The 27,317-nt window shown below is 36.3% G+C and overlaps 2 protein-coding genes across 2 annotated transcripts; both read left to right on the forward strand.

The window, feature by feature from the left end:
• The first annotated feature begins 5,187 nt into the window (after positions 1–5,187).
• Positions 5,188–14,589, forward strand: LOC131158785 (methyl-CpG-binding domain-containing protein 11-like). The gene is made up of 3 exons (XM_058113653.1): positions 5,188–5,394; positions 5,558–5,656; positions 13,123–14,589. Exons 2-3 carry the CDS (start codon positions 5,564–5,566, stop codon positions 14,308–14,310), a joined length of 1,281 nt encoding a protein of 426 aa, XP_057969636.1. The 5' UTR covers positions 5,188–5,394; positions 5,558–5,563; the 3' UTR covers positions 14,311–14,589.
• Positions 14,590–16,078: 1,489 nt separating this feature from the next.
• LOC131158786 (glucan endo-1,3-beta-glucosidase 14) lies at positions 16,079–19,107 on the forward strand. Its single transcript, XM_058113654.1, has 3 exons — positions 16,079–16,236; positions 17,552–18,577; positions 18,808–19,107. The coding sequence occupies exons 1-3, from the start codon at positions 16,176–16,178 to the stop codon at positions 18,903–18,905; spliced, it is 1,185 nt and encodes a 394-aa protein (XP_057969637.1). The 5' UTR covers positions 16,079–16,175; the 3' UTR covers positions 18,906–19,107.
• Positions 19,108–27,317: the final 8,210 nt, after the last annotated feature.

Consider the following 27,317-nt stretch of genomic DNA (forward strand, 5'->3'; position numbering starts at 1 on the left):
TGAAGAGAACTCTGCCAGGAGCGTCGTGGTGGCCTCAGATCGTCGATCCAGCGACTGACGGGGCCGAAATCGAAGAGAGAAGGGGGTGGAGCCGTAGGAGAGAGAGAGAGAGAGAGAGAGAGAGAGAGAGAGAGAGAGAGAGAGAGAGAGAAGAGGGTTTCGATGAGATTTCTGTGCAAGAAAATGAGTTTAGCACTATTTATACTACGACCTTCGTCGACGAGCCACGTCATCTCGTCAACGAGTCCTATAGAAAGTTCGTCAACGAACCTGCACCCTCGTTGACAAATTTCAAACTTCCAAAAATCCACTCTCGGTAACTTCTTGTCGATGAAACTTGCCCTCGTTGACGAGACCCTTTTGTACCCTCGTCAACGAATCCCCTGTGTTCGTCGATGAGGCCATAAGAAAATCCCCTGGGTTATTATATTCAAAATGCAATGTCGTTGACGAAGTTGACTGCCTCCTTCTATTATTGTTTCCATTTCTCTCCCTCTTTATTATTTAAATACCATTATTCTTTAGGGTCGTTACACAGCCGACTGACACTTCGGAGAATTTTTAAATTTCAAATTAATGGGAAGATTTTCAAAATTAATTCCTTAATTTAATATTTTTTGAAAAGTTACCTAAATGCTTTATGTTAAATGAGGAAACTTTTCTTTGAAAAAGTCTATAAATACCTCCCTTGTTCAATGAAAAAATATATAGAAAACACACCGAAGCAAAACACAATTTCTATGCTAAAATTCTCCTAAAAGATCATTCTTGCTCACATCTTTTTTTGCTGGGGGAAAACTCTACGAAATTGCTGGATTGAAAAACAAGGGTTTGGTTTTGAGTTGCATCTAGAATTCTTTTAAGAACCATTGGTGACTTCTAAACCTTAAGATTCACATTTTCTATTTAGTTTTGGTTTTGAAGTACGATTTGGAATTTAACTTGTACAACCTGCTCTGTGTTTTGAGAGTGTTTTTGTACGTAGATCTATTTCTTTCTACTTGATCTTTGACGGTTAAAGGCATTATTGAATCGTTGGACCGAGCATAGGTTGTTGCTTGGAGAGGTTTCTGTTCCTGAAAAAGAGGGTGATTATTGTAAGGTTTTTGTTCCACCCGGAAGGAACAAGGTATAGTGAAATCCTTAGGTGGTTGACCTAAGGCAAGGACGTAGGCTGGGGTAAGCCGAACCTTGTACAAGTTGTGGTGTCACTCTCTTTCCCTTACTCTCTTTTAAATTTCAGCAAAGATATAAACTGCGTGGATGTTATAATTCTTTCAATTAGAAAAATAATGCACATTGGAAATTAAATAAATTTACGCCTAATTTGTTCTTGGGCTTGTGAAAACTGAAAGGGAGTACGTTGGTTAATCGATATTTTGCGGAAATCGTAAGGGAGTACGTTGATTGGTTAACAACCCAAAAACTATTAACTGAAGGTCTATTTAAATTCTGATCTTGAAAAAGAGTTTGGATGATAGTTTAATTTTCAGTTCAAGAGCAAACTACAGGACTTGCACATTCATATATAGGGCTGTTGAATATTGCAAAGTTAATATTAATTACTTGTATGGTATTTGTTTGGTTTGAATTGGTTGTGTAAGTTGTGTTTGTGGATTGAATAGAAGAAGTAAGTACTTGTGTGGATTGCCTAATTAACAAGAATATAAGAACTCTTTAAAAGATTGTAAAAAGGGCAATAATTTTTAAAAAGACACTAAGGAATTTTTAAATAACCCAATTCACCCCCCCCCCTCTTAAGACTACACCTTAGGTTTCATATAGAAAAGTGGGGTTGTGCTATGTTGTGACAGTCAAAGTGCCATCTACTTGGCGAAGAATTAAGTATACCATGTTAGAACCCGCATATTAATGTAAGGTTCCACAAAGTCCGGGAATTGATTACTTCAGGTGAACTTGTACTGGAGAAGGTTCACACATCTGAAAAAATGCAGCGAACATTTTGACAAAACTAGTTACTATTGAAAAGTTCAAACATTACTTGGACTTGCTTTATGTCTCCAAGTGTTAGAAGGGAGACAGACCCAAACTAACATTCCAAGATTAAGGTAGAGCATTGGACTATGCTTTTGAATTTCTCCTAAGGGGCAGATATTCGCCAAGGTGGAGATTGTTGTGTTTTGTGGCTCATATCTTTGAGTGTATGATTTACACAAGGAAGAAAAACATAGTAGAATCAGTACTGCGGGGAAATCGTTGACGGTTTGGATGAATTTTTAGCAGACCTGCCCTCGGCTTTTATATGTTGAAGGTTCCATCGATGGTTGTCTGAACATGCAGATATGGTTTGGTCTCGGTATCTTTCGATCGACAATTTGACCATAAACCGTTGACGGTTTGGGCTCTAACCGTCAACAGTTTGCTGAAACCGTCGACAGATTCGCTCGGGAGACCAGCGCTAATTTCAAATTTGAATATGAACATTAGTATGGTTGGGTGTTTGGAGGGAAACTTTCATAGTGTTTATAAATACATCATTCTAGGTGTATTCTAAAAAAGTAAGAAGATCATTGTATTGTGTCCTTGGTCACCAAGATAGTGAAACCTTGCCAAGTTTTCCCATGGATGTAGGCATTGTCGAACCACGTAATTTCTTGCTTTATTATTCTCGTTTTCAAATATACTGTATGTGTGTGTTCCATATTTGTTCTTCATTGATTGCTACATTTGATTTCCACTATGTAAATTCGAGTTCATTCACAACAAAATCAATTTCCCTATATAGAAGAGATAGACCCAAACTAAAATTCCAAGATTAAGGTAAAGCATTGGACTATACTTTCAGATTTCTCCTAAGGGGCAGATATTCACTAAGGTGGAGATTGTTGTGTTTTTTGGCTCATATCTTTGAGTGGATGATTTACACAAGGAAGAAAAACATAGTAGAATCAGTACTGCGGGGAAATCGTTGACGGTTTGGCTGAATTTTTAGAAGACCTGCTCTCGGCTTTTATACGTTGAAGGTTCCGTCGAAGGTTGTCTGAACATGCAAAGATGTTTTGGTCTCGGTATCTTTCCATCAATGGTTTGACCATAAACCGTTGATGGTTTAAGATCTAATCGTCAACGGTTTGCTGAAACCGTCGACAGATTCGCTCGGGAGACCAGTTCTAATTTCAAATTTTGAATATGAAAGTTAGTATGGTTGGGTGTTTGGGGGGAAACCTCTGTAGTGTGTATAAATACATCATTCTAGGTGTATTCTAAAAAAGTAAGATATTGTATTGTGTCCTTAGTCACCAAGATTGTGAAACTTTGCCAAGTTCTCCCTGGATGTAGGCATTACCGAACCACGTAATTTCTTATTTTATTATTCTTGTTTTCAAATATACTCTGTGTGTGTGTGTGTGTGTGTTCCATATTTGTTCTTCATTGATTGCTACTTTTGATTTCCACTGTGTAAATTTGAGTTCATTCACAACAAAATCAATTTCCTTGTATATATAAGTTTTGGACCCTTCTGTATTTTTTATTATTCTTAAATCAAAACTATATAATCTTTGAAAAATAAGAAATTGAAGTTTGAATTTGCTTAATTGCCTTTTTTGATTAGGATAAGTATTGCACGTGTTCTTATTTCTTTGCTTTAAGGGTTATAATGCTGTCTTTACTTGCATGTGCATCTCATTTTTGATAACTTTGATTTAACTAAATGTTCTTTTTGACCATAGGATTCAATCACTTTGACATCTTGGCTTACCTTTTTGACATGATTAGGTAGATATCTCTTTATTAAGAAATTTATTCCCCTATATTACACTTTGTTAAATATTAAAATACTTTTAATCAAGCTATCAATAGATATCATAGAGACACACACTACTACTTGTTAATAATTTCTTGAGGTAAAGGAAGTCTTGTGTTCCATATTGGACTAGCATGAGGAACACAAAGTTGATCAATGCTAAATAAAAGGTTGATAAAAAATTAATTAAAGAATAATTAATATGAATTGGTGATTATATATGACTTAGTAGGTACCATTCTCTTCCATTTTTGGAATCTTCAACAATTGAAGTAATACTTACCGAACAAGGGATAAAATTATTCAAAAATTCTATTTAATTGTATGCAACTTCTTAACATTTGGGCCTCCAACTCTACTTTTAAAATCATTTATAATATATTATTCGATCAATATTCACTGTATTAAGGATATATCTCAAATATTATTAGTCATTAATTTTATCTTCAATTTTACTTAGAAGCACATGTCACATTAATTTAAAAATAAAGCATCACAAAAAAGCATTCAAACAATTCAAATAATTCCTATCAGCTCTATTTTGATAACCAACGGTGTAAAAAAGTTTTTAATAGAATACATTCAATGCAACAAAATTAAAAAATAAATAAGAAAAGAGAATTTACTTTTCATAATCGTGCAAAAAACAAGATGAGAATTTTAACATGGAGATTGAGGGCTAATATTGTCTAAAACATGCATAATAGTATGCGTGATTGGTGTATATATTTGTGACATCAAATTCCTAGAATATCCCTTGTGGATAAGGATACGTGATGTCGTAATACCTTACCACAGCCACGCTATAATTACATGTATACTCTACGAACACACTAGAAGCAAAAACAAATGATCAGAAATTATGCGCAAGTGATGTGTATTATCTATTATTTATTTAATGTTTAAAAAAGTTCTTATATTTTTTATTTATAAAAATGAAAAAAATATTTTCCCTAAAAATGAAATTAACTAAAGTTTAAATTTATTATGTGACAGTTCAAAATAATATTAAAGATCCCTTCTCTCTCTTCTTAACAATTTTTTAATTCCCTAAAATAATTTAAATTAAAAATTTTACATCCAACTACCAAAAAATTTGTCTTCTTTCTTCCTCTGGTGAACCAAAACTAGGTTAAAAAAATAAGAAGAAAAGCTTTGAATTAGGGCGTGTGCTTCACGCTCATTATTCGCGAGTGGAGCATTCTACCAACAGGCGCGTCGAGTTGCCGACTGCGGTGGATTTGGATAAATACTATACCCCTAGTCTCTTTTGACCTGACACGTGTCACCGATTTTGCGAGGATCGCAAATTTGAATAAAAGTTGTCAACGCGAGGTGCAACTGCGGGACAGGTGGCGGTCACGTGTTCGAAGTTCACAGGCCTTTTGTGCCCTGTGAGGTGGGATTAAGATTTCTTTCTAAATAGCGGTCCTACGTTCTAGAAAGTAGACCCTAGAGAGAGAAACAGGGCTATAACGGTTGGTAAGAGCGTGAGGCTCTGTTCGTCGCACCACAAACGCGGAAGTTTTGGATTAGAATTTTAGAGAGAGATAGGGAGTGTTTCTTCTGAGAGTGCGTGGGCTCTAGAGAGAGATAGGAGGAGGGAGAACAAATTTCCTTTGAATACGGTTTGTTTGTGATTTTGATCTTAACCCAGAGAGGAAGCTCTTGCCCTTTTTGGATATCGAATTTTCAGAGAGACATAGGGTTTTTTTTTTTGGGGTAGAGTTTGAGAGAGGGGTAGCGATTTGTTCTTCGTTTGCTTGAAACTGTGTTTGTGTGAATTTGCAGGTGAAAATGGCGAGTTCGGTGGACAGGGAAACACAATCAACTCCCAAACATGAGGCTGTTTCCTTAGAGCTCCCAGCCCCCTCTGGCTGGAAGAAACTGGTCTCTCTCTCTCTCTCTCTCTCTCTCTCTCTACGCGCGCGCACACACGCACACCCCTAATTTCTGCTGCTCTATGTTTTTCTTGAATTCCATCATGTTTTTTATTGGATTCGTTAATTGTAGAATTGGGGGTAGTTTTTTTTCCCCCCCAAGCTAGGGTTTGTGGCAAAAGTTGTGTGAATAACATTGATTTGTTTTCTAGGGTTTTATTGAAGGCCGGTGGTTATTTGTTGTGGTCGTTAAGAAATTTTTTTATTCTATTTCTATTCTTAGAATAATCATTAAACCCGTTGAATAATCGGTTCCTTGTTTTTCTTTAAAAAGAAAACGGAGTTTTTTCCCTTTTCCTTCCCTTGGTTAATTTTCCTTTCAGATCCATAATTTATTTCTAAGATACAGGGTAGGACGAGTAAAGAAATGAAATTTGAAAATCTATTTCTTGAGATTACTTGTCATTTGAACTTTGAAGCCTGAGGGGGAAAGGAAATTTTATTAGGTTCAGATTACATTGGCCATTTGCACACTTCTGTTTCTTTCTCTTCTTTCCTACCAACCGTAGTGTAGATTGTGGATAATATTTGAATGAAGAACCTTGTATTTTTGTATTGGGACTAGTTGCTAGTCTCAACCAACATTACCTTGTATTGAGGAACCACACTACCTAAAAGCTTAAGTGATTAGGTGAGGGCCAATAATAGTTTTTATTATCTAATGCACCCTCTTAAATTTGTGGACAAAGCACAATCCAATTATTTACCTCACGCTAAAAGTTTAACTATACTGGGATATTTGAGGTTCTAACTCTCCTACCATTACGTGGGAGAACCTTTGATGCCATATTGACGGACCACTCACCTAAGAGCTTAAGTTCTTAGATGAGGGTCTAAGAATACATGTTTGTATATAATACCTAGAGTGTAGAGTGTTCTAGTTTGTGGGGCAGGAGTTTTGAATTTCCGCACAGCATGTCCTAATTTAATAAGGTTTTCACTAATAAATTAGATTGACAAGTACTATAAAGAAACATATAATGTGTAAGTGATTTACTTTTACTAATAAAAATATATATTAAATGGGAATTTGTTTAGCTAGAACTTCATATCCCCAAATTTGGTGTTCTAGAGTGAAGTATCTTATGCTTCAAAATATTTGTACCTATTGCACTTTGGTGAGATAATTGTGTTTTCTAGTTTGGTAACTATGTTCTCATTCCATATCCTTTCTTGGTATGTTGTTCCTTTGTCTTCTTTAAAATGTTTTTCTACTAAATAATATTTTTAAAGAATAACTCCTCAAACAGATTAAAGCCTTAGTTTTGTTTGTTTATTGGAATTATGGGTTGCTAGTCTCACTCCATAATGTCGCTTTGATGGGAGCTGTTCCTTTAGACTTTCGACAATAAATTTGGAGCCAACATGCCCTTGTAAGAGGAGGTAAAATCTTTCTTCTCTTACATTTGAAGAGGTTAAAAAAATTTATTTTATTTAAATTTTTATGTTGTGTGAAAAGGGTAGATGTTCGCAGCCCATATAGCAACCCAACTATCTAAATTTATTTTCTAAAGTGTTTGAGCTTTTCAATCACTAGACAAAAATTTTATGATGGATTAATTTTGCTTTATATGTCTATTGTAGATATTAGAGTAAAAAATTTCAGTATAATTTCAATAACCACAAAACATTTTTAAATTAACATTAGTAAGTTGACATGAAATTTGTTAAAAATCAAACTCAAGATTTGTTTTTGAAAGATTGTCATTGTCATAGGAAGAGAAAGGAATATATCTTTAGCTAGGTACCACAAAAAAATTGCTATTATTTTTTTGGGCTAAGGTGGGGCAGGGTCCCTGCGGTCCCGGGGGTGCGGGATAAAATCCTGGTGGGCATCACTCCTAGCAAGATTTTTGCATTTACTATTCACATAGGTAAAATTTTGGATTTTATTTGTCAGATTTTATTTTGTAATTCATGATTTTTAAGGATTTTTTCGTATTTGGTTTTTGGTGGAAAGCTCATGCAATGGTTGTAATATGTGATGTTTGGGATAGCTTGCATGCCCAATTGAAATTCTCTGCATCTGTTCAACTTGGTACTTATGAGTTATGACCAAATTGAGATTGTCATTCATAACTTGGGTGACTTTGGTGTTAGTTGGCAATGAAGTAATGAACCTGGGATTGGGAATTCTTGTTCCCTATTGTGGAATTTGCTTACAATAATTTGGTTCTGTTGAGGTTGTCCATGGTTTCTCCCCTTATTTAGCTGGTTGATGTTATCCCATTGCCTCATGATGCCTCAAGATGCCCATCCCATTGTTTTAGCCGTATTTGCCCAGCACATTCACAATAAGTACTGCACATTATAAACTAGTTGCTGATGCTATCTGCATGCATGTAGAGTTTGATGAGGATGATATTATACCATCACCCATTCCTTTCTTCATGCTGTCTTTTGCCTACGACATTTGCAATCTTCATGTTGAAATTAGGCGAAAGATTGCTGGAAGTATTACATGATAGAAACTAGTTGTTGATGCTCACTGCAGGCTTTTAGAATTTTATGAGGGTGACTACATCATGAGCATATATCCTGAGCATTACCTGATGCATTCCTTTTATATATATATATATATATATATATATATATATATATATATATATATATATTCGCTCTTCACATTATTCATCAACTTGTCCCTAACACTCATGTTCTTGAAGATTAAATACAAATAATGGTCCTATTTTAATTGTTTAGGAGTTAACACCTTATTGAGGCACATTAGAGCATCCTCTGTGCATATAGATATTTCTCCTCGCAGAACAGCTTTTTCTCATAAGCTGTAACTCCTTGTCTTCTCATGGACCACAGCCTGTAGATTATGTTGAGAGTATCTTAGATGATGAGCAGTCGTTTCTGCTCATGGTGGCTGCTGATGGCACCTTGTGAAGTGGAAGAATTGGCTTTCTTCTGAATCCATGTGCATATTGATGATGAATTGTGCCATTATTGATCCCAGAGCAATGCATCCCTTGTTCCTCAGTAAAGCGTGTTCTCCACCATGGTGGAAATGGTGGGTAATAGGGATTTCCATGTTTAACATAGGCATATGTGTAATTTATGCTTTTATTTGTCAGATTTATATTGTAATTTTGGGTTTTTAGGGTTTCCATATTGTTTCCTTATTTAGGGGCCAAAAGACTTTATGTAGACTGTATCATCTAATGTGGGATTGCTTGCATGATTTAGGGTTGAGAACCCTATTGAGATTTTATTTTTTCCTCCATTTTACCTTTTTCTTCTATTTTCATTGTTTTCTTTTATTTTCTCTTTGTTTCTCCCCTGTCAATAGATTCTGCATGTCCTCTCCATGACCTCCTAAATATGCGCACGCGCACACCCCAAAAAAAAAAAAAAAAAACATCAAAGAAGAGCTCAACCTAGTTGTGAGCATTGTGGAGAAGGTATAAACCATTTGGAAAAAAAAAAAAAGAAAAAGGAAAAAAGCAAGGTTTTGTCGCAGAACCTGTTGTTAAAAGGTGACAACTTCCCAGTGATGCAGGTAATTTTGTTCATTTAACTAGAATGTTCTTATGCAGATATTTGGTGGTCTTTGTGTGGGCTATATATAAATTTGCTTCTTGAATCTTGAATGCTCTTGCCTTTTTTGTCACCACTGGTCACCAAGCATGCAAACAGGCAAATGATCAGAGTTCCAGTCAAGTGTTGTTGACTGGACACTCATTTGGGTAATACCTATGAGAGTATGAAGATATTCTTCTTTGATAATTTGGTCCTTGTTAAGTGTTGTTTGGTAAAACAATTAGTTCATCAAATATTGATGGCTCATTTTTTTTATTTGACTGCGTTTGGATTTAACATAATTTAAGTATTAGTGATTCTTTTTCTTTTATGCTTAATTTATTGTGGGATTCACTTTACATTTAATTATGCCTTCACATGTGAATTCAATATTAAAAAAAATTAGTTGTTAATTTGGATGTAGTTGCCATCTTGTGTGTGTGTGTGTGAAAATATAGCAAGTAGTGTTGATTGTTTGGATGCGTCCATCATTGGATTAGAATTTACCTTCATTCATGGTTGTTGGACAAGGAGTGCTGATACCCCAACTTCCTCTAGGTTACTGTAATGATGGGCTATATGATGGCTAAAATTGCAATTTCTTGTGTGAAGGATGTTAGGACTCCTAGGCCTGCTCTGTTTCAATTTTTTTTTTTTAAAGTTGTATTAAGCTAAAGCTTGATTGAGAACAATGTTTACAATATTATCAAGTGAACACATCCAAGGTTGTTAATAATATGTGCTGCCCCTGTTGACTTTGGTAGGAATTAGGTTAGTTGTGTTTCATGTATTTAATGCTATGATGAGGGCTATTCTGAAGGGGGAACACAGTCAGATAATTTTAGATGCATCAGATGAGAATGTGAAAGACAGCAGGATAAGTTAATTACTTGCAGGGCAAAACGCAGAATCACAAGGGATGAAGGAAATGATCTCTTCCCCATTGTGGGAGAAGGGCTTGGATTCTCTGCAGTGGCTTTGATTTGAAATTTTAGGTTTGATCACACTTGAATGGCTCCCTGGAAGATGTGAGAAATTTCCTGTGCGCAATACTGGCTAAGTATCTAGTGATTGCCAATTCCACATTCTAACATTTATGTAAAGACCATTTCTATAAAATTTGGGCATTCCACCCTTTTCTATCTAGTTAGTGCATGTGACCGTTAACATTCAAATGAGAAAATTAAAATATAGCCACATCAATGTTTAATGTTTTCGAAGATGATATGATTAAGTACTAATACTTATCCACAAGCCCACTAAAATGACAAAACTGCCTATCCGATTTGTTTTGGACTTTAGTATCCTGCATGCAAATGTTTTGGATCCAAAAATTGAGATGCCTCTAAATGGCGATTATGCCCTGGAAAAACCCTCTAAACTCAAAAGTTATGCCTTGCAATGAAATTTGAAATATGAGTTCTGCTAAAGTTCCACCTTGTTTGCCCAAGTTGTTGACTGGAACTAGATATGGGAGCTAGACTGGCCAATTGAAGAGCTCTTAGAGGGCTTCACAGAGTTCTGCTTGTAGATTTTAACACAATGGGCTGTAATGGCTGTTACGCTGCATTATCTCTGCCTTGGTCTAAACCATGTAATGAGAGGAGGTTGTTAGTTTGATTAGTGCAGCGACCATAAAAATGTCGACTGCTAAGAAGAAATATTGCGTATTTGCATTTTCTGGCGTTTATTGCAGAAAATATCATAGGATATCACTTTGACCCATTTACATAATATATGTCGAACATGGGGTGTGCAAGTGTGAAGAGGTTTAATAAGGAAAAAGCTGATTTCATTACCAAAAAGAGAAGAAAGAAGCTATGCATTTCTACAGCATACTGCGAAGAAAACAGTATCCTCCTGCAGAAACAGTATCCTCTTACAGAAACAGTATTTTCAAATCATGAAAATGTGTGCATGTATATCATGAATGCTACCTGCTAATTTTAAAAGAAAACATTGAGGAGAAAACCAAAATTTATTTTGGTTTCAGTGAAAAAGTTCAAGAGTTTCTCTCTTGTCCAAGTTGGGCTGCTTTACTGTTTTCTTTATTTTACCATATATTATGCAGAAAAGTAATATGATTATATAGATGAGCTTCAGTAGTGGAGGTTTCTTTCTTATGCCAACTTTGATTTAGATTCACTTAAGAGACATTAGAGGCACATTTATATGGATGAGCTTCAGTAGTGGAGGTTTCTTTCTTATGCCAACTTTGATTTAGATTCACTTAAGCGACATTAGAGGCACATTAGTATGATTAGTTTAGATAAGAGGAAGTTTATAAATGTCTAATTTCAATCTTCATGGTTCTTGCACGAAGATGTTGCAGATTCGATTGCTTTGGATTGCATATCCTACATCTATGAATGTAGCCATGTAAGATTATATATGAAGGGAATGAAGGGATCATAATATTTTCTTGTATGCCTTTAAACTAATATTGCTGTACTGTCTGTGCAATTTGTTTCCTTCTGATCGATTTTTGGTAGTAAAAAAATGTGTCCTGCAGTGCTTGGAGAGGTGTGTGATCCTTTATAGGATTAAATGGTGGTACATAGATTCATGTAACCAACCCAAAGTAGGAAAGAAGGCCTAATGGAGATGAATTGAACTGATTAACGTGAAAATAACTGATAGGAGACATAAACGTGAAAATAACTGATGAAGAGACTTAAATTTCAGGTTACTCTATTCAAGCTAATGAGAAATCATCTGCTCATGCAGATTTAAGTAACTGATTATGGAGTTGATGCACTTCCACAGTGAAGAATGGTGGTGTTATTTGTTGATAATGATATGTTGATTTGAGTGACCAAGGGGAGGGGAACAGAGCATTAAGGTTGTTGGACAATGTTTGGTACTAAGCTCTTTGAAAATATTTGAAGACTGATGGAAGCAATCCTGATATCATTAAATTTGCATTATGCTGGAGGCAAATATTGCTCATGTCGCGATAACTGTCTCTCATGTAATCTGTGGTGCAAGAACGTTGATAATTGAGCCTAGGGTTTAAGTAGTGCAAATAACTAAGCATAGCTGAGAAGAATATGTGTTAATACTTTGATGAATGGACAAATAACATTAAAATTAGCTGAAGAGAAATTTTAGCTGTGTCAAGAATCTTAAAGATCCCTAACAGAGCTCCTTAGCATCTAATTTAGAATGAAGATGTTGAGCCAACCATTTTCATTATGTGTAGCAAAAGATCCATTACAAGACCTCTTTCAGAAATCTAATTTAGAATGAAGCTAAAGTGTGTTTGAAGTAGCAAGAAAAATATGGTAGGAGCATGTTTCATGTCGCCAAATGAAAGAATTTGTGTCAAGACACCAATAAGTCGGTGCCTTCTGATTCCATCTTTGAATCCAAATTCAACAGATGCCTCGTTGATATATGTTCTGTTTCTTTCACATTTTTTTTTTTCCATTTTTATTTTTTGTGGGGGTGGAGTGCATAAACTCTGTTTTCCACTTTTGCGCCTTCACTATCCCTGTTCCTGATATATTTTACATGCACACATATTTTTCCTTCCTCCAGTTTAACTGCAGAGCAATGTGGCCTATTTCCTAGAGTGAGCAATGCTGGTTGATTTTGATGAATTTAACTGCTTTGAGTAATGTGGGAATTTAATTTTTCCACAAATCTCAAGACATAAAGATAGTTCCTTATACTGTCAGGAGGGCACAATTTTTGTCTATGGAAGGGGGAGATTCTCTATCTCACTCTTTTTTTCTTTACTTTTTTTTTTTCAGGGTTTTTTTGGAGGGAGGGGGGGGGGGGGGGGGAGGTTGGTGTGGTTGCTTAATATTTAAATCCTCCCTTATTTAACTTTGATGTTGCTATTGTGCTTGGATTGTAATGTACTTCTTTCCTGTATTCCTGCAGTTCATGCCCAAGAAAAGAGGTACACCAAGGAAGAAGGAGATTGTATTCATTGCTCCAACTGGCGAGGAGATATATAATCGAAAGCAACTGGACCAATACCTAAAGGCACACTCTGGTAACCCTGAGATTTCGGAGTTTGATTGGGGTACTGGTGAGACACCAAGGAGATCAGCGAGGATCAGTGAGAAGGCCAAAGCAACTCCACCATCAGATAACGAGCCCCCAAAGAAACGAAGCCGAAAATCTATAGGTTCAAAGAAGGAAAAGAAAGATGCAGAAACTGCTGAAGAAACTGGGGATAAGGAAGAAAATCAAATGCCAGATCTGGAGGCCACTGAGAAGGAAAATGTGGAAGCAGTAAAAGGTGGGGATGTTTCCAAGGAAAACCAGGTTGAGAACAAAGATAAAATATTAGAAGAAGCTGACAAAAGCCAAAGTGTGGATGCCAAAATGGAAGAAGCTGGTCCGGAGGAAGCAATTACTGGAAAAGACACCGAGATCCAGGGCAATGTGGATGAAATCAAGTCTGAAGGTGCAGAAGTAGAAGTTGCACCTGCTGAACAAACACCTGGGGAGAAGGAAGTTCCCAAGGAAAACCAGGTTGAGAGCAAAGATAAAATATTGGAGGAAGCTGACAAGAACCAAGGTGTGGATGCCAAAATGGAAGAAGCTGGTTCGGAGGAAGCAAGTACGGGAAAGGACACTGAGATCCAGGGCAATGTGGATGAAATCGAGACTGAAGGTGCCAAAGTTGAAGCTGCACCTGCTGAAAACATTCCAGGGGAGAAGGAGATTCCAGAGCAAGAAGTTGCTGAGGCAATTGTGGTTGAATCTGCAGCTGAAGCAGAAAATGCGAAAGACATTAAGGAGACGGGGAAGGGCGAGCAGCTGCAAGTTGAGGCAGTGAACGAGAATTACGTGACTGATGAGAAACTGGACAAGCTGGATAATGTCACTGTGGCAGATCAAGCCACAGAAAAAGAGAAACTTAATGGAATGGTGCAGGCACCCAAGGAAGATACCAAAGAGAAACAAGAAATAATACAGGAGTCTGATGGCAAACATAATCTGCATATAGAGGAGAAGGGCAAGAAAATGGAAGAGGAGAGAGAGCTGCTTGAGAATGCCAAGGCAAATGGCCGGATGGATGCCCCGCAACGTCCAGCTCCCTCTCCTGTGAGCTGCTGAGTTCATCGTCTCATCTCCCATGACACTTCCGCGATAACCCTCTGCCTTAATTTCAGTTTTTTCTTCTTTTAGCCTTCTTGATTCCTCGGATGACTGTAGTTCTAATGTTATTTGTGCTATAGATTTGATTGTAGGTGGGAATTATGTTTAGCTGTAATGTGGTAGCTATAGAGTAGATCTTTGATGATGCAGGCATGTAGCTTTTCCTACATTTTGGACTAATTTAGAAAAATTAGTAGTCTCTACCTTTTAGTGAAATGACACTACTATATTTATTGATTTTGAGATTGCCATGTCTCAGATTTAACCGTTACTCTGCTGCCGTAGATGACTTGTCAGTCCATGTGTTGGCGTAATTTGGCGAGAGTATTTTGGTGAAAGAAGGCAGCATGGTGCATGGTTCTAAGAAGTACCGAAAATCCAATGTTGAGTTAGTGATCATTTGCAAAACTCTCTGTATAAAAATATACGCACGCTCATATGCACATCCATCAGAGATACGGTGCTTAATTATATTTTATCTCGTGTCTATGGATGAGATGGACTAATTTATTTTTAACTGAATTGGATGATTAGTTTTTATATTTTGATACTTTTTGCTTACAAATCAACAATGGTGTGTAGCTCGTGTACCAACCAATATGCGTGTGCTCTTTTTAAACACGGTAATAAGCTTTTCTCGAGTTGTGTTTCGAGAGCAAGATAATCCTAGAGAGTTTCACGCTCGGGCATTAATCCTACTCTATAATTATGTGCTTAGAATATCCCATAAATGTTAGTTTAGAATGCTTCTAGGGCAGATGTGTCCTTTATGTTAAAAACCATATCATGTAAATAAAGTGACTCAACACAAGGGACATAAAAGTAAAATAAAGAATACTGTAACCCTTGTTTGAAACGAATTAAAAAAAAAAAAAAAAAAGAAGAGAAAAATACCCATTTTTTAAATTCTCCAAAAGTGGAGAGAGAAAGAATTAGCGGTGTGATTTTTTTCTTTTAAATGTCAAAAATGCTCCATTGAACAAAAAGGAAAAACTAACAGAAAGAAAAATTAATTAGTTTAGTTAACAAATGGAATCTTAATTTAATAAAATAATACTAAATTTTTTCTTATCTCCTATTATCCAAATCACTTTCTTCTCTTCTATTATTTTTTTTTGTTACTCAAACAATATTGAAAAGAAACTACTTCCTCTTGGTTTTCTCTTTTTTATCAAAAAAAAATTATAACCATTTCATTTCTTTTGTATCTTAACACATGTGGCTGCTGAATTTTTTAGCTTTTAAATTTTTAGTTAGTGCAATTAAGAATATATTCAATCAAAATGATCACTTAAAGCAAATTAATGGTGTATATAAATTGAATGGGGAAGCCTCTCCCGAGGCCACTTTGGCGGAAAGAACTTTTCCGGCTAACTTGCGTCAGCGACCACGAATTCAATGAGGCTAAGAACTTCCATCCGCCGTCCTTTCCACCCCCACAAACTTCTCAATACCCACGAAAGGTATAAACTATAAACTAACCATTCATAAATCACAGTACTTCCACACACAAACCCACGCAGAGAGCCTACAAAAACCCAAAAATGCAAGAAGGGAGAAAGGTTACTTTGTGAGAGAGAAAGGGAGATGGTAAAGGCAGAATCTATTCAAATCCCTTACAAAGTTTCCTCCTAATTTGATCATCTTTGGCCCAAGGCTAGGAATCTTACCAATGGCATGCCGGAATAGAAAGTATTGCATCTCAGGGGTCACTGGTGACCTCGCCGTTGACGTTACCGTACTTGAATCCCAAGATAATACCACCCCACCTCTTCCTTCCTTCCAAAAATCCAATACTCCATTGTTATTGCGCCCTCCGACAAATGGGTTTCTCTTATTTCTTTCTCTGGTTTCTCCTTCTATTCCCTGCCATGTTTCCTAACGGTACATCTCGTTCTGTTCTAATTTTGTGTACTTCATTTATTGCAAATAGCTTAGTGGAACCAACCACCCATCAAGCATGTGATTAGTTATTTTGATAATGTGTTTAAGTTTATGGATTTTCCGTTTGGTTGATCATTTCAAGTAGTGCAATGGACATAATCTTGAACCATTGAGTATCTTTGGTTGATTGTTTTGTGTTTTTTGGGGGTTGAATCCTGCCAATGAACTACAAAACTGATAAAAATAAAACTAGCGAAAGTGTTTCTATCTTGAACCATTGTGAAGTATGTAATTGGTTATATCGATCTAATCCAGTTTAGTAGAGTGGCCTCTACACCTTAACTCTTCATGTTGATGCTGTTCTGAATTTTAGTCATTAGATGCAAAATTGGATATCGTAATCACTAATCAGTGCAATGGATTTCTTGTCATAAAAAATGTATAAGATGAACTTGGATTAGTTCTGAAGCCTGTAAAATGACGGAGAAGATAATGAAAATATTGCAGCTATCTACTTCAGGGTTTGTATTACATGATATTTGGAAACTGTCCGGCTTCTGATATGTACTGGTTGATTTAACCTGTTAAAACTGCTTGGAATTGTACTGCTACTGCTTTTGGACATATTGCTGAATATTGAAAGAAAATGAAAAAAAGAAACTCAAATTTTACTTTTGCTACATTATTTTGGAACTGTTGCTGAACATTTGGAAAAACTCTGTTTTTTCTCGTCTTGAATTAGTCCATTCCGGAAGATTGAGCTGAGTGCAGGGCTTTTCAAATATATGGTTTTGCTTTTCCCTCGTGGAATTTTTGTCTAAGCTCCATTAAGTTGATGAAATGTGCGGCAAATAGATAAAGTAGGAACAAAAATAACATGCCATAATGTTCAATCTTTGATTGTTTTTCTTTTCCTTGGTTACGCAGTAACCATTCTGAAAGTTTAGAGGTTATTGCTATTTAGTTGCTAGGGTTAGGTTTTTAGAGTGGTTTCCACGTATCTTGTGTGGCTATGATCAATTTTGTTCTTGCTATTGTTTGTTCCTTTTGATGGGCGAGAAATTCTGTCAGCTGCTTATAAGGTGATATTCGGCTGCATCAATAGCCATCACATATCTTAATAAACAATTATATGGGCGACCATGTAATTCAATTTCACAGTCTGTAATTAAGACGCATAAAACTAAAAAGAAGAATGCTTTATGGTTGCTGAGATTTTTGATTACTTGTGATGGCAAGGTTTGCTTATATCAATACCTAATTTGATAGATGTGACTAATGGATTAAATTTACTTCTGTCTGGCTGTTTTGATAGTTCGTGCGTTCACGGGGACATACGGGATAAATTATGGCAGGATCGCAGACAATCTGCCTCCACCTGAAAGTGTGGTTACACTTCTCAAAGCAGCAAAGATAAAGAATGTTAAAATCTATGACGCTGATCAAAGTGTCCTCAAGGCATTTAAAGGGTCTGGAATTGAAATAGTGGTCGGCCTGGGGAATGAGTACTTGAAAGACATAAGCGTGAATGAGGACCGTGCCATGAATTGGATAAAAGAAAATGTGCAGCCATACCTTCCTGGAACTCATATTCGTGGCATTGCCGTGGGAAATGAAGTTTTGGGAAGTACTGATGTAGAACTCTGGGAAGCTTTACTGGGTGCAGTAAAAAATGTTTATAGTGCGCTTTCTCGGCTGAATTTGTCCGGTACAATTCAGGTTATAAGCCCTCATTCAGAAGCTGTGTTTGGTATTTCCTTCCCTCCCTCTTCATGTGTTTTTAAGGAGAATGTTCTTCAGTACATGAAACCACTTCTGCAGTTCTTCTCACAGATCGGTTCTCCATTTTACATAAATGCCTACCCTTTTCTGGCTTACATGAGTGATCCTGAACATATTGATATTAACTATGCCCTTTTCAAATCTAATCCTGGGGTTTATGATGCGAAGACTAATCTGCACTACAATAATATGTTTGAGGCTCAGATTGATGCTGCCTATGTTGCTTTGGAAAAAGTTGGGTTCGACAAAATGGAGGTTATAGTCTCTGAAACAGGATGGGCATCTCGTGGGGATGAAAATGAAGCAGGGGCTACCTTAAAAAATGCGAGGCAATATAATTATAGTTTGCGTAAAAAACTAGCCAAAAAGAAGGGAACTCCCTACAGGCCAAAGATGGTGTTGAAGGCTTATGTTTTTGCATTGTTTAATGAGAACTTGAAACCTGGTCCGACCTCTGAAAGGAACTTTGGACTCTTTAAAGCTGACGGGAGCATTTCGTATAGTATTGGGTTCACGGGACTTGTACCTAGTTCTGCTGCCTCAGCCCATCTCTCTCAAGGTATGGGCTATGTGATTATTATTCAACCCTCTTGGGGGTTGTGAAAAACATTTCTATTTTCCAATTTTTAGTTTCTCAAAAAATTATAAAAATTTTAATTTATTTTTAAAATTTTCAAGATTCATATTAAAAAGTCAGAAAATCAAGAGTGCTATAGTTATTTGGAGGCATATAGAAGTTCTCCAGTTGTCAATGAATAAAATGTATTCCTAATGTGTTATTCATTACAGGATCTTGGGACTCAAGGATGGGTTTGCTGCTTGTTCTCCTTGGTTTATATGGCTTGTGGTGCGGTGCTGCCTCTGATTTCATTGTGACAATTCCTTGAAAGGCTTGCATCTCTCGTATTACTTGTTATTTGTTAATTTGATTATGAAGGGGTAGGCGGAATAGTTCTTCAAATTCTTGGTTTAGTACAGCTTCATTGTAACACAATTCATTGTGTATTCTTTTATTAACCATTATTACAGTGTAAACTGTAAAGACTTGACCAAAAATTGCTGATTGTTTTTATAAATTATTTTGGAAACTGTATGGTGGCTTTCTCTCGTGCCAGTTTGGTTGAAGAGAAGAGAAAAGACATGGGTTTCTCCTCCTCTTTTATTTGGTTGAAGTAAGATGACAATATGAGAAAGAAAGCTGAGAGAAACAGAGTTTAAGAAAAGTTTTGTTTTTTTTTTTTTCACCCAGCCTCGAGCCCAGTGGTTCGCCGCCTGGCTCCTTATGAGAAGGTCTAGGATTCGTTCCTTTAGACAGAGTTTAAACATTCAGCCATCCCTTGTTGTGTGGGCTTGTGTGATGTCACCATTCCATGGTCAGTGGCCTTCTTGACTTAGACCAGGAACAACTGAGGTAAGTGCCCTGAAGCTTCCTGCATGTGCTGACTTGACGGGCAAAAAGTCTTGCTAGCTAATTAATGAGGCCCAAAGTCTGCTCTTTGGAAGAAAATGGAGGCCTGATGACCCTTCTCAGGAAATCTAGCTTAAAACATTTCTTCGGTTTCTGAATATTAGAACTTTGAACTGTGGTTGGTAGACTTGTTGATTTTTCTTGAACTTGTAAGGTCGTCTTTTGAACAGATGAACTGCTCACTATTCTTTTCTTGAAAAAAGAAACAAAAAATTTGATCAATCACCCCCTGGCAGACGAACATTGCAGAGGAACCCTTAAGTTTTTGGGACATTGGAAAAAAAAAAAAAATTGGGCAAATTCTATCCTTATTCCTAAACTCTCTTATCTTTATTAATCAATTGCTTGGACATAGCAAGTCGTCTTCCTAGATCGACGTTAATTTATTCCCACCAATATTTTAAAAGGCAAAGGCGTAAGGTGAGACATTTTAAGCCTTTTGAGAATTTATTTTTAAAATAAAAATATGTTAAGTAAATTATATATAATTTTAAAAAAATAAAAAAATTAAAAAAAAATCACAAATATAAAGTGAAAAAGAAAAATTTGATGTACTTTGCAAATCCCTTATTGCTCATTCAAAAATTGCTAACTTGAATACATGACATAAATCATGATAAGAGATAGTTATGCTTTTATAAAATTCAAATTATTTCATGATTTAAGATACAACTCTCAATTATTTTGAAAGCTTGAGGTTCAAGAGTTTTAAAAATGAACTCAATATTATGATATACCTTTTATACAAACATGTAGTTAAAATTCTCTAACCAACTCTAACTTGAGAATCACACTCAAAATGCATAAACTTCAATTAAAAAGGCACAAAAGGCAATGCGCAAAACCTTAGCATGTAATGTGTTAGCCTTTTTGAAATTAGTATTTTTTATTGAGTCTCGAGGTGTTTTACAATGTCTTGCCTTGAGGCTTGCCTTGATTAAGCTTTTTTAAAAAAACGTTATTCCAACAATAAGAAATCCTCGAAAATCTGATGACCACAAATTGGGATTTTGATTGGAATTTTTCTCCATATATGTGGGTTAATTTATTTATTTATTGAACAACAATGCACAATCTTTTTCTCTTGCATACGGGGAGTATAAAATATTAAAAGGAAACTTACAAAAAATTTGAAAAGTAAAACTAATAAGTAAGATGTAGAGATCTGAACTCGTAAAATAAATAAGAAAAGGGTAAAAAGGAAATTTCAGCAGGGTTCGTTGACAAAGGCAGTATGTTCGTCGACGAAATCCCTTCAGTCCTTTGTCTCCAAAATTCAGAGCGTTGTCGACGAAGAGATACTGAGCAAATCAAAGAAAATATCTAGATGGGATTCGTCGACGAAGGTATAGCTTCGTCCACGAACTGAGTGGCTGGTTTGTCAACGAAGGTGCCACTTCGTCGACGAATTTTACTCGGTTAAAGGCTCTATAAATATCATTTTTGGTTGCTTAAGGGTTAAGAAAACCCAAAAGCTCTCTCTCTCTCTCTCTCTCTCTCTCTCTCTCTCTCTCTCTCCCTAGAGCCTTACGATTCTTCGCTGTTCGTCATCCGTTTCGACGATTGGAAGTTTCTGCGTGGATAAGAAGGAGAATCTCTTCAATTTTAGCGGATCAAATCATCATTTTGAAGATTTTCGGGTTTTTTCCTAAAATTGAGGTAAGGATCTGAATTCCTTTTCGTTTATGTAGATATGTAGTAGATTGAATAATACTGAAGTATTGTTCTTCGGTTTTTAGGTTTTAAGGATCCCGTGTCATAGTTTTGGATCAACAAGTTCGTGATTCAGTTTTTGGGATAAAGGTAAGGGGATTTGTTTACATCATTTATTTTTAGAAAAAGAAACCACATGATATGTAGCTTATGTTTATATGCACTTACTAACTGCTTATTTGGAAAGTTTTACTAGGTAAAAAAGCCGATTCTTACGGTTTTCACGATTTCATGGTTTTGACAAAAATGAGGTTTTTGGCATATGATCTCCAAATTTATTAAACTACTTTATTTGCACTAAAGCTAAAGTAGGAGATGCTTGAAACTCTTAATAGCAGTAGAAATGATATTTTACGAACCAATTTATATGGAATATATGATCAAATAAGTGTGACGTATGATATGAATTAAATTTATACTGATTTGAGGTGTATGTATATGAACTATGGGGACCAAGGTTCCAAGTGATTATTAGAAAATGCAGAAAACAACTGCTGGTTATATACCGTACCAAGTATGAGAAAAGGGTAAAACCAAAAGGTTACGAGCCAGTTTTTACCATAGTATGAATGAAAGTATGCATGAATGAGATTATGAAAATACTAGAATTACACAGGCATTATGTTTTAATGCAAATTGTATATATGATATTGGGACCACAACTTGTCTCAATAGTATATGAAGCGTTGAAAAGCTTATATCATGTAGGCTCGGTACCGTCGCCAAAACAAAGATACAGTGCAACCATACATAGTTATTTTTTAGTGTGGGTACCTAGTAGTAAGCTTGGTAAGAAAGGCCACTGGTCAAAAGGGATCAGGGTGGTGATGGCCAAGTTGGACTACAGTATGTTATGATGCCTATATGTACAAGGCTCGATTAGTGTTTTCTTATTGCACAACCCTTGCCACGGGGACTTACTGGCATAGTTGTGATAGTTTCAAATTGGACGGTGTTCTAAATATGCATATACATGATTTAAATGCTTAACTGGGCAAAGTCACAGGTTTGAGTACTGGGCAGAGGGATTGTACAGTGTATGGGCCTGTACCCTACCCTAACCTCGAGAAATCTCACTTGTAACGATGCTAGGTTTTATATTATCAAAGAGTTATATATGTACTATATATACATTACGGTATTGAGAATGTGCAATCTATGTAACCATTTTCAAATAAGAATATGACTGTACCAGAAATCTATTATAACACACCGATATAATATCTTCCTCCTTAGTGAGAGGTGTCTCACCCCAATCTTACAACCTTGTTTCAGGAGCTACAAGAAATCGGTCCTAGTAATCTAGAAAGGCTGTGGAGCGTAGGGTCCTATTAGTTAGCATAAGTTTTTGTATGTGTATTGGGTTGTTAGCCTTGTTGATTTTGGGAATGTAATATAGTTTTTGTTGTACATACGGTTGAATATATATAAGGAACATTTATATACTCAGGTATGTCTATTAGAATCCATATAAATATTTATGTTTTCCGCAATATATGTGAGTACAGATAATTATGAAATACCCATATGTCTCTGTTTAGGGCGGTTAGTTATGTATGTTATCAGGATTTGTACAAGATATGTAAGTGTAGTAGCACTCTGGGGCCGTATTAAGGGCCGGGGTGTTACATAAGAGTTGCAGAAAGGAAAGACTACTCAAAAGATGAAGAGTTAACTCTTGACCTTGGGTTAAACAAGACCAGGACTATAATGAATTTGCCAAGAATGAAAAGACACTTTGATCTTCACGCCAATTCCTATTGAAAATTAAACTTGACTAGAGTCGTCGGCAGCCACACCAACCAGTTGCTTCTGTTGACATTGAAGATCAGCGGCAACCAACTCTTCACCAACTTCAGCCTACTTGTTTGAATTTAATTCTACCTATCATCCATATTTTGCTATAAATAGATATGTGTGTGTGTGTAATGTAATGTGTGGTGTAAAGAGGGTGAATAACTAGTGAGAAGAGAGTTTATTCCTCTATAATATTTTTTTTTTCAGATTGAAATCAATTGAGTGTATTTGTGAGCAATCCTCACTGAGTTTCAATCACAACCAGTGATTGAGTGAGTCCCCTCCACCCATAAGTGGTATCAGAGAGTGCAGATTCACTGAAATTCGCCAAACAGAGGGGAACAAAGGGAAATTCGATTTTTTTCCCAGATTTGAAGTTGCTCAAAATCCAAAATTGAGCATACCATTGTGAAATTCGCGTTGATACGATTCCAAAGGTGAAAACCATGCTTCAAATGGAGTTCGAAAGACTTCACATGCGTCGACAGACGACACAACGTCATCTAGATGCACTGCACACCCCGATGAAAGTGCTAACCGGCGAAATCATGCACTACACGCGCCTTGCATGCTTCTTCTTCGCTCGATTGGTGAGATCTAACCCAAAACCCGATCCGTGACTCGGTCTAGCAACTAGCAACCCGGAACCGACTCGTGAACAAGACCTGACCTGGATGATCGACCCACATCCAGTCGTCGACATGAGGCACGCGCAGAAGCCACCAGGTGGCCCTAATGGTAATTATTGACGTTGTTATCTCCGTTACTGTTTTTTTTAAAAAAACCATCCAAAACTTCTTTTAGCTAGTTCAGTGATTTTTAAACCGGTTCATTGTAACCCAAAACTAGTTCCTAAGGTTTTTTTGACCTTCTGAACACATTGGTTGTATCAGATTTGCCAAAATCAATCTCTATCACTATGTTTTGTGATATATTAAAACCGATGGTGAATGGTACTACACAAGCGGTGATTCCAAAGTTGACACGAGAGATCTATAACAATTGGTCTATTCAAATGAGAGCCCTACTAGGTTCTTAAGATGTCATGGACATCGTTGAAGATGGGTACAGAGAAGCCCCATCAAAAGAAGACAAAACATCTATGTCTGATGCTCAAAGAACGATCTTACGAGCCGATTGAAAGAAGGATTGCAAGACAAAGACCATAATCTACCAAGGCCTTGATGAGGTCACGTTCGAAATCATCGCCTCTGCCAAGACATCCAAAGAAGTTTGGGATTCTCTCCATTGAACACACAAAGGTGCAGACAAAGTAAAGAAGATTTGTCTTCAAACAGTGCGAGGTGATTTCAAATCTTTAAGAATGAAATCAACTGAATCTATTACTGATTACTATACATGTGTTATGGTTGTATCAAATTAATTAAGAAGAAATGGAGAGACTCTAAATGACGAGAGAATTTGTGAGAAATTTTTGCGATTTTTGGATCCAAAATATGATTAGATAGTTGTGACCATGTAAGAAACAAAAGATTTGGAAATCATGTCTGTAGAAGAACTTGTGGGCTCACTCCAAGCCTATAAGTGGAAAGTCAATGGAAGGACTGATGATAAAGCATTGGAGCAAGCCCTCCAAACAAAATTGTCCCTTACTATAGATAGATATGATAAAGAGGGGACGTGACAGCGAGGAAGAGGACGAGGCCAAGGATCTTGTGGAAGAAATTATGGAAATTTTGAATCCAGAGAAGATGGTAGAGGTGGAAGAGGTCCCACTAGAGATGGATGCAATCAACAGAATTATGTCCCACAAGGTAGAAAAAAGGGAAGAAGAGGGGGATACAATAACCGCTTGAATGTAGACAAGAGAAACGTTTAGTGCTACAATTGCCACAAGTACGGACACTACCTCAAAATCACGAAGTAAATGAAAATGCTAACTTTGCAGAAAAGGAGAAATTCGAAGGAGAATCGTTGATGCTGATGACACACAATTCAACCCACCAGGACCAAAATGTTTGGTACCTTGACTCTGGAGCTAGCAATCACATGACTGGTAGAAAGAACCAATTTTATGAACTTGATGAGAAATTTTAGGAAAAGATATCATTTGGTGATCTCTCTAAAGTCCCAGTTTGAGGAATGGTGTAATGACCTGATTTCACATGCCATTTTTTTTTTTATATACCGTTATTATTAACTACAAAATTTAACTACTCTGATACCTTTTAATTTCAAATCACATCAACTTTACGGTCCAGATAGGATCCGTGGAATCTAAAACACAATAAACTACCTAAGCAGCGAGGAGCAGAATACATACAACCACAATCATATATATACAATACTAGAGTGTTAGAATATTTCCCAAAATATACATACACAACCATTCCCAAAAAACCCTCATCTGGACCTAAGGACTACTAAAAAATAACTTCCCAAAATACTCACCCTACATATGGGGTAGTACTGTAGTCCCCTCTATCTGCGAGCCTGATCTGCCCACCTAGCTGGATCACCTAAAAAATATTATATCACTGGGACGAGACAACGCTAAGTAAGACGAAATATGCTATTACTAGTGTGTGGCAAATGAGTTTACATATTTATAAAAACTAATTTAGAAATTCCATAAATAATTGAACTTGAGAAAACACGTATAGTTAATGTACAGTATTGCTTATACCTATGTTACTTAACATAAACTATTTTTATGAATTTTATATTCATAATACTTCTAATATTGATAAGTACAACTATGGTTTCTGTAAATATGAATATAAATATAATAACTGAGAAAATTTCCCTACATGGATAGCTGAAAGTCATGATTTAACCTCTCATGATAGGGTTGTGCGGCCCGAAAGCGGGACCTATCCTGGCTGGCCGACGAGGATAAGTCAACTGATCTCTAAAAGTCAGATCGGCCTCCTCAACCCTAACTGACGGGGAGTCTGTCCACATCATAGGCACGATTGACTGCTAATATCCACATACTATTTGAGTTATGTGGTTGCACTCTGAACTGAATATAACTACGGTACCGTGCTCTGTTGACTGGTCCATCAAGGCCTGATACTATATATGTAACTGAAATATTTATATTACTGTTTTACCATGATTTTGAAATAACCATAACCCTGTAAAGCTGATATGAAAATCTAAAAATCTGAATAACTAACTAAATATTTAATATTTGCATAACTGAATATCTGAGTATTTTGGTGTTATGGTTCTGAAATCATGGTATTCTGAAATTGCTGAAAATATATGTTTCTGTACTTATACTGTAAATCATGTTTTTAAATATACTGTATAATTTCCATCTGTATATATATACTGAAAATTCATCATTCTATAAAACATATATATCTCATGATATTTTTTTCTAATTTACTATAAAACATGGTATTTGTAACTGCATAAATACTGTGCTAATTTGCTTTAAGCTCATGCCACACGATTTAAATAAATAAATTCACATGCTCTAAAATCTGTATTTTATGCTATACAAATATTTTATAATCTAAGTAATAATAATTTGGCAAAACATATAATTTCTGCTGATAATCATACTAAAATTCCTAGCATAACATATTTCCCTTACCTGACTATCTGAACACTAGTTGCTATTTACAGTCTCACCCATGCGGCACTTATAATTTCAACATCCTCAGATATATACATTTAATTTTCCAATCAAACAACTGAATTCTCCTAAAAATTATCGCATACATATTTCCCCAAATCCACTTATGCATAATTCCTAAATTGTAATCCATATATCATTTTACCTGCGTTCCTGAAATACCACCCACTGGGGTCCTCAACCTTCGCCTGTAGGGTCCCAAAACACCCTATTCCTGAAAATATAATACCCTGATTTTACTTCACAAAACTCTAGTATATTCGCATATAATACAGAATCTGACCTCAAATGAATTGGGTAATACTGAAAATACTCAAATAATCCACTCACCCTGGTTTTGGGATGATTCCCAAACTTCTCAAATCAACAGTTCGCTTTGTCTATGTTATAGAGAATCTCTCTAGGATCACCATGGTAGCTTTTGATCGTCGAACCGGGGAGAGATGGTGCTGGATTTTTAGAGAAAATTCAGAGGAACCGTGTAGCGAGCGAGAGAGAGAGAGAGAGAGAGAGAGAGAGAGAGAGAGAGAGAGAGAGAGAGAGAGAGAGAGAGAGAGACTGATAAAATGATTTTCCTTCATTAAAAATCTGTTTTAGGCTATATATAAAATGTTGTCCATGTGGCCTCATCGACAAGCCACGTGACCTTGTTGATGAGTCCAAGCGATATTCTTGTCGACGAACGCCTACTCCTCGTCAATGAGATTTAGG

This window comes from Malania oleifera, chromosome 6 (assembly GCF_029873635.1).
Source record: "Malania oleifera isolate guangnan ecotype guangnan chromosome 6, ASM2987363v1, whole genome shotgun sequence".
Lineage (NCBI taxonomy): Eukaryota > Viridiplantae > Streptophyta > Magnoliopsida > Santalales > Ximeniaceae > Malania > Malania oleifera.

Coding starts and splice junctions, on each gene's coding strand:
- LOC131158785 (XM_058113653.1), top strand. CDS start 5,564: ATGGCGAGTTCGGTGGACAGGGAAACACAATCAACTCCCAAACATGAG. Junction 5,657..13,122: donor CCTCTGGCTGGAAGAAACTG/GTCTCTCTCTCT, acceptor GTATTCCTGCAG/TTCATGCCCAAGAAAAGAGG.
- LOC131158786 (XM_058113654.1), top strand. CDS start 16,176: ATGGGTTTCTCTTATTTCTTTCTCTGGTTTCTCCTTCTATTCCCTGCC. Junction 16,237..17,551: donor CCCTGCCATGTTTCCTAACG/GTACATCTCGTT, acceptor CTGTTTTGATAG/TTCGTGCGTTCACGGGGACA. Junction 18,578..18,807: donor CTCAGCCCATCTCTCTCAAG/GTATGGGCTATG, acceptor TATTCATTACAG/GATCTTGGGACTCAAGGATG.